Source organism: Pelecanus crispus, chromosome 5, assembly GCF_030463565.1.
Source record: "Pelecanus crispus isolate bPelCri1 chromosome 5, bPelCri1.pri, whole genome shotgun sequence".
Taxonomy (NCBI): Eukaryota; Metazoa; Chordata; class Aves; order Pelecaniformes; family Pelecanidae; genus Pelecanus; species Pelecanus crispus.
The window spans coordinates 62,977,852-62,990,650 of NC_134647.1; the positions used below are offsets into that span (position 1 = coordinate 62,977,852).

Below are 12,799 nucleotides of genomic sequence, written 5' to 3' on the forward strand. Positions count from 1 at the left end.
TACATAAAACCTCCCATTAGGAACAACAACAAAGAAGATACTGGGGGCTATTTTTCAGCACAGATCAGATACAATTTACTGTAAAATTACACTGTCTTCAACAATTCTTCTGTACCTTCCCTTCTATCTAGGTTTTGGTTGGAGTCACACAGCTTTCCTTGCAATATATAGCAATCTATGGGCGCTTTACCAATTGAACCCTTGGGCTCACAGAGAACAAAGAATATATCACTGATGATCATCTGCAAAAAATATTTCCACCACTTCAATGAAGTGTGACCCTGTCTTCTCCTGTGATCATGGGCTAGGTTCCTACAGAAAAATCTACCCTGTAGTAACCTACAGGTTGCCTGCTAAGGATATCATAAGAGGCCTGAATTAAGACTGTCCGATTGCCTTCTCTCTGGCATTTCCTAACTTTTGAGAGTTTGGTTTTGTGGCCCTAACTTGCTTTTTCTAGGCCACTTATTTATTTCTTACTTTTTGAAAACAAACAAAGCTGCCAAACCAGTAAAGAAACACACAGGCATCCTGTTTAGGGGAACCCCTGCCCTCACTTCTCCACAGCTTCGGGACATCCCCAGTGCACAGCCCGGACCTGCGGACCTGCCATGGGCACCTGGATGAATCACTGCAGTGGGATAAGGCATCCATTCTGTCAATGCCTTCTTTCAGCAATTTGCTGTGAATTGGGAATCCTCTGCTTAATGACTACATGCTTTTCTCCCTTTCCCACCAGCAAGCACAAGCCCGTTGACTTTTGTCTTTTCCAATGTGTTGTGGATCACCAGAAAGTGCTGCTCCTTCCCTGGTGGGAAGGCAGACATGAAAGAGTCAACCCTGCCTTAATGCGTTTGGAATTACATATTCTTTTCATACCTAAGCACAGAAAACATATTTATGCATAAACATTATGAACACATGTTCATAAAAAACATTAACAAAATACAGACAAAAACATTTGGAAAAACCATCTGTGGCAGAACCCCACTATGGGATATTTCAGTCTAAATAGTTAATGGTTGGCAAAGTTATAAACAAATGAAAAGAGTGGTTGACAAATTGCACAGTTAGTGTGGCTAACAGCACCCTCCACCGTAAATGTTACATTAGAAGCATTTCAAAGACCAGACTGACTCAGGAGCTGCAGGCCACTGCCTTGCAATAAGGGCTAGAGGAAGCTAAGCAATTTGACTTAAATAATTGGTGATGCATAATTTACAAAATGAAGGGGAATGAGAAATACATCCCTTTTTTTACAATATACACCCTTCGGAGAGCTCCAAATCACACATAATTACCACCTGCAAATGTATTTTCCCCATCTAATAATTTAAAGCCTCAAAAATTCATAATAAAACACATCGAGGCAAACTGACTACCTGATGCTTGTTAATTTTGAGTTCAAATCCCAAGATTCACCAGACAAAACATCAAGCAGTTCATAAACCAACAGAACTCACATACCAAAATATTTTTACCATGTGGAACATTTTACTAGTACAAGAAATGAACACAGCATTCTCCAGAAATCACAGAACCATGTAATTAAACGTCAAATGATCACAAGGCAAACAAAGTTTATCTTAAATGCCCCCTCACCCCTTTGCTTGCTGATTTGGCCAAATCAAAGAATTGAGATTTTTAAATCTGATTTCACATCTTTCTATTTTTTTCTGTCCAGTTACCTTTATCTAATTCACTTGAGATGTTCCATGATGATGTAGGCATGAAATCAGCAACAACTGATGAATTTGCTCCTGGAAGGGAAAAATAGAAAAAAATAAAAAGATGCTGTTAAGATATCAATTCTGTATCATCACGAGAAAAAGAGGCATTTATAAAGTCACTGTCACAGTAATAATTTTATTTGAAGAACAGCAGCTATTAAAATGCACTCGATGCTCTGTGTTGGCAGGCTGAGACACATGGGTAGCAGAACCAGCAAAGTGGAAAAAGGCACAGGGCCAGCGCTGGAGTTTGTTTTGCAATGCTGTCACTGTGAGGCCTTGTGTTAATTAAGCAACCAATCTTTGAGATGTATTTGGCCCACCTTAAAATCTCTCCACAAGTTTTATAGAGGTAGAATGACTCTGCAGTGCTACAGCTAAGTAAAACACAAACGCTATGAGGTTGCTGAACATGTTATCTATTAACATTTACAAGCGATTTTAATCCTGCAAACCCATGCACACAAGAAGAGATACAGTTTATAATAGGGCTACTTGTATGAAAAATTCTCCTATGACTCATGTAAACACAGGGTGGAAAGACTGATCTGATCACCAGTAGCATTTTCTCATTGCTATGATACTTTTTTTCCTTTTCAAGAGGAAGTTGAATGGTGACCTTAGTCTTCATTTATATTTTTACCTTTTTTTTTAACATGCAAACAGTAAGTTGTACAGAGGACGGTGTTGAGGGAACTACCAGCATACTTCCTCCCTGTATCTGAACATCGATGACTTTATCAAACACCCGTGTGAGGACTCTGATGTGTAATTGCTGCTTGTAGCACTTGCCACATCCCAACAGGCTGTAGTGGCTGGGTGCAGTATCCACCATGAGATGTTCGTTGGGCTCCCTGAGGGTCTTTGCAAAACCACGTTCAGCATTGTAAACCCATTGTCACATGGCGGGGGGGGGGGTGGGGTGGGTGAAGAATTACTCTCCCTTTGTAACAGCTGACCTACATGCGCCTTATGAGGCTTCCCAGGCAGCTAGGAAAGACTGCTTTTGGAGCACGATCTCTCAGAGTCAGCCCCCAGGGATTAATAGACATCTACACGAGTTTTAGTGAATGATGGTGGGAAGAAGGGGTGTGCACACACATTACATGGCATGGAAACGCAGCGCACCTCCTAATTCCCTGTGTCCACCCAGCCCCAGGAAACCTGACCTCAAAAAGGAGGAGAGTGATGCTGGACAGGAGTGCTACTGCACTGAAAATGGGAGTGAATTTGAAATAAAAACAAACAGTGCTCAATGTGTCAGCACCCGATCTGACTGAGAGGCTAAAAAGACTCACTACAAATTAACACTCTGTGGCCTGATCCTGCATCCTGGCTGGACCCCCAGTGCCGGGTGATTTCACTCAGTCCCACAGGTGCACAGCAAGGGCAGAATCAGGATGCTGAGCATCAGCAGGATCCCAGATGAGAATGGGAATATTTTGAAGTGACACCATCCCATTAGCTTGTTCCCAGACATCTTTTAACTACAAAGCAATTTCACTCATAAAACAGTGGCAGTGCAAGGATATCCAAAGATGTTCTGTGTTTATTTGACCAGTTTGCAACTATTCTATTTCATTAAAAAATCACGAGAAAATTGTAAACACAAAGTCATACAAACGCGTGAAGCTGTTAAGTTCAGATACAGCCACTACACTTTTTATAAATATCGTCTTTCTTAAACGCCCACCTGGTAGCAGTGCTTATTTAAGACTGTCAAGTATTTCCAATGTAAACACCAAATTTGAAGGCATTATAACTCACCTATGAACATGGTCCCCAGCCTGCACAGATATGCAGGGCAGAAACCCACTGATGGGGACAGATCCTGAGCCCATGTAAAATGGCATTGCTCTGAAGTCAGCAGTGACACCTATTTACACAAGCTGAGATTCTGGCCCACTGTGTCCATCCCTCCTCATTCTTTACTTTTTAACAGTTGAACTCCTTACCTAACCGAAATGTTAGGGACCATGTGGCTGAAAGACCTGCAAGGTTTAAGGAAAACAAAATGGATCCAGTGCTAATATCACCTTCATGGTGACCACGATCATCCAAGCAGCAGGACACTGTGGTTGACAGATTTACTCTAAGGCTAAAGCTGAGATGTGGGGTAGGTGACAAATAACCAATGGGCAAATGCTGACCAGGAACCAGTCAGTGTCAGGCTGGTGCCGGAGGTTGGGATGCTCAGCCTCCTACGCCTCCCCTGGGCCCTTGCCCTTCCATCCCTCCTACCCAAAAAATGGGGCAGCTGCTGCAGACTGGTGATAAAACCCCTCTGAGGTGCCATTACCTCTCACACCTGCTGTTGAGATCAAACAGGTTCATCTCTTAGAGCTACAGGGCACCACTCAAACCCACAGGCAAAGGGTTATGTCATTCACACTGCTCGCACATTCAACTTCTGCACTCAACAATATATTTTCTGTAGGTAATATTACTTTTGTTCACCTGGAAATATTCTAGTACTAAGAGCCTAAAAATGAACCGTATTCTGCAAACAGCTAACACACATTAACCAAAATGAAAGAAAAAGTACTAATAATACTATGACCAAATAAAATCTTGTGCTATTGAAAACTCCAGAGTTCATATTAATGTTTTCTTAAAAAGGCTTGGAAAACATGACCGTAAATCTCACAGAGCAGACACCCATCACCTGATCTACAGAAGAAACCACATTAGAAGACCAAACTTTACCATTTGTGAGATAGTTCTCCAGGCTGATAACTGGCAATTTTCTGATATTCCTGAATTAAAGCTCCAATTCAAGAGCAATGTAGTACTGTGCCCTCAGTAAACATTTTATTTGACTGAAAGGAACATGTAGAGCAGTTACACAGCTTGGGAACATACCATTGATTCAAAGTTAATGCAGAAAACAAAAGTATCCCAGAAAAGAAGTCCACAAGACATGCATGAATTTAATTTCCAACTGTGATGACTTAGGATTGCTGTGCATGAAAGTGAGAGCAGTGATACCTCTCCTTCGAAAAACTATGTTATAACCTTCAGGCCAAATCCGAAGCACGCTCTGTCGGAAGGTGAGCTCCCAGACAGCCTGTGGAGAGAGATGAGTCATGGATGGGAGAAGGATCAAAGCCTTGTCTGAGCAAACTTGTTCCTCCCCTGGAACTAAATGCACCTCCTGCTCCTGCCTGATCTGCCTCGCTCAGTAACTCTGCCTCCACGAGGAAAATGTGTTTAAAAAAACAGACTGGGAATGAGTAGGACCTTTTTCCCTTTTGGGACCCACTGTGTGCCAGTGGGCCAAAGAGCTGGAGCACCAAGAAGGTCACACCAAATGCAAGACACCTACAGCTATTCCACCCATGACCTGGAGGAGACCAGGGAGCAGAACTCAGCATCCATCGCTCCACTCATCAATGGCCCATCCACTTACTTCGCTCACACACCAGACCTTTAAACTCCCACTAACCAATTGCTCCCTTTATTCTGTAAATCCCATATATGGGATTTACACACAGCAACTTGCATTTGGGGCGCTGAAACAGGCTTGCCTATTTGCTGTCACCATTAAAAAAAAAGAAAAAAGAATCTGCTTAATATTGCAACTGGATTTCAAATGAGGAGTATAAAAATTAATCCTTAGTTGTTAAAAACGCCCTCTTATGCCCCACTTTAACTATCTGAACAATAAGATTTGTTTTGAAAAAAAGGCAACCTGAGAAATGTGATCAGCAGAGAGAACCATTATCCTGTTAAGGTTTTCTTTATAGATGAAATCATTCCAGATGAATGACGAATCTTATCCTTAATACTGGAAAGATAAGTATCTGTCTAAATCTCTATCATTATTAAGAGACGTTGGTCTTAAATTAATGAGAAGTCACAACAGTCAATTATAACCCCTGTGAAAAGCCAAGTAAAGTGCATTCAAATACACTCCCCACAGAGAAGTTGGCTAACACCTGATTTTATTACCATATTGCGTAAGTGTAGAGTGAATTTCACACAAGTCAGTCCTTTTAAAGCCTTTGTGATTAAATAAACTTCAATAAGGTTTACAAAAAACTGCCTCTGAAGAAAAACTACAGAGCTCGTTCTTATCACAGGCACACACTACCGTCTCATCTTCTCACCAGAACCAACCATTACTCAGTGCTCCAGTGTTTGTACTGTCACGGTTACAGACCCATCAAAAGGATGGGGCAGCCTCATCCCCTGGCCACAGAACCGAAAAGGAGAAGATCCAGGCCCTGTGCCCAGGCTAATTAATATCTCTATGTGATGCATTTGTAACGCAAAGTAAAGAGAATATAAGTCAGAACAGGAAGAAGGCAGATAACTAAGATGACACCAAACCCAGAAAAGATTTTCATGGGGAATATATCTGCTATACAGAAACAAAGCAGAGAGCAAAATAAGTCTAAGTGTGTGGATATTCTGCTTCCAAGACCCTACAAGCAATGCATGAGGTCTGTACAGCTGCTAAGCACAGGAACATACACAGTGTTGCCTAGGACAGGCTTTCTTCTCTGGTGCAGAGATGAAAATCCCAGGTCTTGCAGGAACACATCTTCTTAAGGTGGAAGATATGTCTAGTTAAAACACGCAAACAAAATTTCAAAGTGTCTTCTTCATGGGCATCCTCTGTCTCACTTTATATCGCACCAGTGGGGCATTCCATACCCTAATTCTATACCCTCAAGACAATCTGGAGTAAGTAATTTTTTCTGATACAAATATGAACGTGACTGCAACGTACGCAATCCAGACCTCACTGTAGAATACCCGAAAGAGCAAAAAGAGCAAAGAGGTTATTTAAAGTAACCAAGGAGTTAGAAGTCTGAGTAATAAGATAAACTATTTAGTTATACAGACTTAGAGCAAAACCTAATTATACTAAGTGCTCAGTATTTTTGCTTTTCTGCACATTCCAGACCGACGCTTCATCTTTCTCTCTGTCTAGTTCCTACCTGACTGATCTCTTCCAGGATCTTCCCACAGATATGCCTCACGGCTGTTTTTCTTCTCAGTCATATCTCCCTCATCTTCCTTTTTTGCCTTTTGCGTTTTCTGTTTCACTGATCCTTTGTAAGTTCCCCACACGTTTTCATCTGATCTCCAAAGATATGACATTTTGCAATCAGCCAGTTACCAGCCTATCCACAGCCCACCCTGGAGGTGCTGAAGGAAATCTAGACATACTTTCTGCAGACTGTAATGGATACGACCTATTATTTACCAATTTTCTTGTCTGTTTAAAAATTGGCACTGTCCTGAAATTTCCATAATATATACCTTAAATTTTGCTTATATCTTTAATGTGTGAAAGGATTTTATTTTCATGACATCACTATCTCTGCATGTCAGTAGACATGTCTGCATTATACAATTCATGTGTTTCAAAAGGAGGCAGCAATCATAAATACTTCAATCAGCTGAACAAGGCAAAACTGCACAAAGACAGGAAATTGTTGAGAACATTTCTGCTCATCAAGTGAGGCAGGTGTCTCTCAGGGAGAATATACTACCTTTAGTAGTATGCAATACTACAGGTTGATGGCAAACCTTCCATTGATTAGTTATGAATATAGCAATTTCAGTACACAATGATGTGTAAAAAATATGGTATATATAGCCTACAGCAATCACGGTCCACGTTAAAAATATATTCCTGCAAAAAGACTCAACTTTGCATGTTCAGGTGAAGCTGTTGGCCTTTGTACTGTCACCTTAAATATGCTGAAAGAGAACAGCCTACAAATTACATGCAATAAAAATGGCCAGAGAACAGACCTTAACTAAAGATCTGTTTGGTAAGCAAGATCAAATGCTGCATGATGGCATTTCTCCTTCAAATGCTTAACATTAACTAGTTAGCTTTACTCCACCTGGATACTCTATGGCTGAAAAAGCAAAGGCAAAGCTTGTTCTGCCAAAACCTTGCATAGGCAGATCCGAGAGATAGAGTTTACCAGATGATTCCCACAGAGTTCACAACTACTTCCATCGCTGTGTCGGAAACCGCACTTTCTGCTGGCAAAGGAGCTCTTCAGGCTGTTCCACACAGATAGGGGCAGAGAAGATATTCCATGATGCTAATAACTTTCAAATGGTTAATTTTCCTCATGTTATTAGAATGTAAAACTTTCAAGCACATCTATCTGTTACTTATCTGTAGTATATCATTATTGATAGCCTGGGGTAGGATAATAATTGGCATTAGATAGGGAAATTTTCAACACCAATGAACAATTTGAGCTCTGTCGATTTCAAACATACAATACATTAATTTTCAGCATCAAAAGTGAGATGTGCAGCAGGATGACTTAATTCAGTGCAGGACTGGAAACTGTTAGGAACCTCATTTATACCTCAGCCTGTTCATCTATCAGAGCACCTCATCACTGCGACTGGCACTTTCATCAGCACGTATGCAATGAACAACCTCTCTACCTGGGAGTCTTTCTAAATGTCTCAAGTTCCTGAGGGCTAGAGATAAATTGAAGGATTAGCCCATTCATGATGCATCATCAGAAAGAATCCCGGTGCCCTATTTGTGATTACAGGGCAGGAAGCCAAGTGCACTGCATGCACCTGACACCTCTGCCTTACGTCTTCTTGCAGACCTGCTCTCTTCGATGAGGATACATCAGGAAAGCTTTTGGCTCAAAGGTGGGCAGTCACTTGGGGTTTCCTGTACTTACAGGATACCAGTAATACCCACTCCAAAAGGCCCATTGGGGAGATTAAAGCTTATTCTCAAACACAGTGTTCTTGTTCTGGAATATCAAGACGCAACATCGTCAGAAAACTATTGAATTGCTATGTACTCAATACCTGCAAACTCTTAAAATACCTTTAAGTGTTTTGGCAGTAGTCTAATGACCTACATAAGTCAGGTCAATACAATATTTTTAGTAACTTGGTCTTTGACTAAGCTCATATCAGTTAAACACTGTTTTCTTCCATGGGATCAAAGCCATCTCTTGGAAGAAGAGCTTGTTAAGAGGCCTTTTTTATATGCTAATACTTTAATCCTAAATTTCTAATTACTGAACTACAATTCCTTTTGATTGCGGATATTAATTACAGATTATCATTAATGTTATACGGATTTAGAAGTCACTGTGGAATCTGGGTGCACTTTACATTGCTCTAAATTGGGTCGTTAACAGTTCCACTTAAGAAGAGCAAAACACTGCACCCTAGAGCAACCCACAGTTTTAATGACAGGGAATGAAGAAAAGAAATGGCCAGTTGGCTGAGTGCCAGCATTTCATAGCTCACAGTTGAGTCTTTGTGCTTATGAACTGTAGAAATGTGGCTACAATGGCACTTCAATGCACATCAACCAGACGTGAACCTCAGGCACAGGAGCCTAGTGCAAAAAACACTCTGCCTGGCATTCCTAGGAACGGCAACACTCAGGTGGACCAGGCATGATCCTGCACTGTACAAACTCAGGGGACCTCTACCTCTACTCCCAAGGAAGCAGGGGCAAATCTAGAGAAAAAATAAACGTTGAGCTTCTAAGTTAACTTGAAGCAAAAGCACTTTGTAGCGACTGGTGCCTTGGCCTGTCCTGACTCTATTGGCAATGCAGAGACAGGGATACAGAAGGAACATGTCCAACCCACTAAAGCTGGCAGCCTCTGAACATCCTTCACTGCTTTTTCTAGGAAGAACTATTTGTACTCTGCACAATCTGAAACGCAAGGGATGTGGAAGCAAGGTATTGGAGGAACACATCATTTTTTGCCATAAAGGCAGCTTTTATTGGACACGGATATCAGAGACTCTGGTTGTTCTTCAGTAGTAATAACCTTGGAAGGGAGCACAGCACAGCTGTTTGTCATGCAAACCTACACAGGTTGGGTATTTGCATAGTAAATGCAAATTTCCTATCTCTCCAAACCCACCTAAGATAATACTGGATTTTCTTCCATGCCCTGAGCTATTGTCTTCTGATCACCTCAGACTGGCGGAAAGACAGAAGAGGAAGTGGAACTGGGAACCACACAAAGGACACTGGATGACTGCAACAGAAGAAAGCAAAAAACTAACAGCGGCAGCAAGAAATTACCGGGTGGCTAGTCTGGGGTAAGAGGATATGATGAGAAACAGAGGAGTCACAAAAACCCATCACAGTATCAAGAGGGCAGGGACGTAGAGAAAGATGTCTTGAGGCACTGTTAGGTGAAGATGTTTCAACACCAGGAATGGTGACGAAGGGTCCAGGAAGGAATGGGAGGAGGCAACGTTCTCTGTTAGGTGCTTTCTGGGGGTAACACTGTGGTGGCAACATTTGGGTTCCCTGAGATGGGGGCTTCCCTAACAACAGCCCCAAAAAGTCCTGAATCTAAAGAGCACCGAGATCCCTCCAAGCAGACAGAAAAGGCTCTCTTGCAAAGCCTAAATATCCTTGTGACTCTGAGTGATCCGTATTACCCAGCCCACACCTACTATGGATGCTTGCTTTCCTGAAGGCATCAGTGCCACGCACAAGCATTTTTGGGGGCCTGCCCTTCCACTGACACAACATCCACACAGGTTCCCATTTATCTATCTCACAAAACAGCAGACTGAGCAGTGCCCACAAGTGCACTTCTATAGTGTTTGCAGACGAAGGATGAAGTGCCTGGACAGGGCTCTGCATTGCACCTGCTCACTTGTCCCTGGCTTCCATCAGTGCCACTGCACTAAATCCACCCACAAAAGCTTTAAAGGCGGCAAACCCAGCCAAGTACAGGGAGGGCAAACAAGAAATCATTTACATCCACCATAAATTGCAGCACACCGTAACTCCTTGCACCTCAGCACTTGAGAGCCAGAAATGATTGAAATGGATAAAGCTACTAGCAATCTACAATTAAACCCTTATAACTTGTGAAGAAAATTACAGTAGAAGGCTGCCATGTGCAAATTCATTATTATTTTTTGAGCTTGATAATTATTTTTGTTGCAGTGAGGAAAAATGTACCCATGTCAGCTCATGAATTAATGAACGGTCCTGAAACAATTACTTCTTAAGTACACAGAAGTCTCCCTAGTGTAAACATGCTCCATTTTATACCATATCCTCTTGGTACAAGGCATACATTGCAACATGACTTATTGGCTGTGTATGATGAAATAGTAAATGTTGCACGTTTGACAGCTTCAGCCTCATGCCTAGGATTTTACATGTGTTGATGTTGATTAATGTACAAACTGCCAAATTTATAAAGAGGCTGAAACACAAGGATACACTGTGAAACGTATGCTAATAGAGCACAATTTATATAAAAAGGGGGGAATGTAAATATTTAACTGATGCCAGAGCTGGATGCTTTGGCCAAGTCGGGACTGAGCTACATTGATTGTTCAAGAGGAACTTACACCCTGGTCTAAACCCACAAAAGCCTGATCTCAGACAGGCTTAAAGCCTGTACATTTTAGAAGGTAGATTGAAAACTTAATTAAAAGGCTGCTTTTTAAAATTTTCCTTGAAGTCAACCAGATGACACCTGTGAGTAAGAACTGATCAGCATGTGTGTGGAGAACTGGGCTTAGCTCAGGTCTCAGCTGGGAGCACTGAGGGAAGCGCCAGGAGGCGGGATCCTGACCCAGACCCCTCAGTCTTTGGCACATGCAGGCACAGCATCCTCAAGAGACCAAAACCAAACCAAGACCCTCCAGCTAATTTGCGTTTATTAGCAGCCTCAAGAGAGGGCAAGGTCTCTCGGAGGTGAAGACTAAACTCCCTTTTCATGGCTCCAGGTTGGGTTTCAGACACAATGGTGTCACCACACAGGCACGTCTGTCCTTGTCCTGCCCTCGTGGGACTCCAGATCAGGGCTGTCCACATGCTAGCTAACAAAAGCAATTATATAGGCAATTAGTCTGCACTTTACATCAATGCTTCAGAGGTTTATTTTTAATCCTGTCATTGCTGGAATGAATTAATGTACAGATTTAGCCACAGTTACAACTTATTTACTATAGGAAAGTTTCCTGAATCCAAGGTTCATCAGGATCTCCTGGATTCAGATACTCTCTAACATTAAGAAAAATTAAATCCAATCTTAACAATAGGACCAAATTTATTTTCATTTCTACTTTTTGGGGGATCTTCAAATTGTTTCATCAGCGGCTTAAGCACGCTCTTGTACTAGATTCCCCATGATTTCAACAGATGCAGAATCATGCAAACTTCCAGGGGCTATTGAACATCCCGTCATGGGCATGCAGACCTCAGCACTGCGAGCCTCATGCTGGCAACTTAATAATGGACACCAAATCCACAGGTTTGATTAAGTCAATCTCCTGAATCCTTGAATTATGCAGCAATCCTCATGCACAGTCAAGGCAAGGACAAGCACAGTCAGGACTAAGAAAATCGTTGGTGCAAAAGAGCCACTTCTAAACAACACAACTAGACTTAGCAAGCCTTCATCTTAATTGCACCCAGAAGTACAAATGCCTGTAGTCTTCATGACCCTGTAATGGCTTTGCCACAAAAAAAAGAGAGTCTCTAAAAGTTAATAGCCTGTACAATAGGAAATCAACAGGAGCAGGGCAAAGTTGGCTTGTTCAGTCTTAACTGCTTTTGCAGCCGCTGAAGCCTCATGGAAGGATAAACCACTGATGATTTTTTTATTAGCTCAACAAACAAGAAGCTAGGCATTTGATGTAATGCTACTGCAGATCTACAGAGATTATGTTTCAAAGTCGTGACAACTGCCATACTTTAAGAAACTAGTTAGCTTGGAAATGGATATAGGTTTTCTCTGAAAGGCAGGGCAATCCAAATAAACACGCTGAGCACAGTACATCCAGATGAAGTTCCAGTGGACCAATTGCTTGCCTAGTAGCTGCAAACCACACAGCTGCGCAAAAGTTTTTGATTGCTGTTCCTAATTTCTTGTTCTACAGGCCAAAGGACTGCAGTAATATCAAGCTCAGCAGGTGATAAGAGCGAGTGTCTGCCAAAGTAAGCCCAAGTGTGTGCAGATTCTGCTGAGTTCAAATGAGCACATACTTATTACAGGGCTAAATTTCACTAGTGGGTTCATTAACATTAGTCAGCTCTGATAGCATCCAGACACACTTGA

The 12,799-nt window shown here is 41.8% G+C and overlaps 1 protein-coding gene across 1 annotated transcript in view; it reads right to left on the reverse strand.

Annotated features, from left to right (window-relative positions):
- Positions 1–12,799, reverse strand: part of ROR1 (receptor tyrosine kinase like orphan receptor 1) — a 171,421-nt gene that overhangs the window by 52,948 nt on the left and 105,674 nt on the right. The window contains exon 2 of the mRNA XM_075710915.1: positions 1,689–1,760. Within this exon, the coding sequence (XP_075567030.1) occupies positions 1,689–1,760 (72 nt within the window). The remainder of the gene's footprint in view (positions 1–1,688; positions 1,761–12,799) is intronic.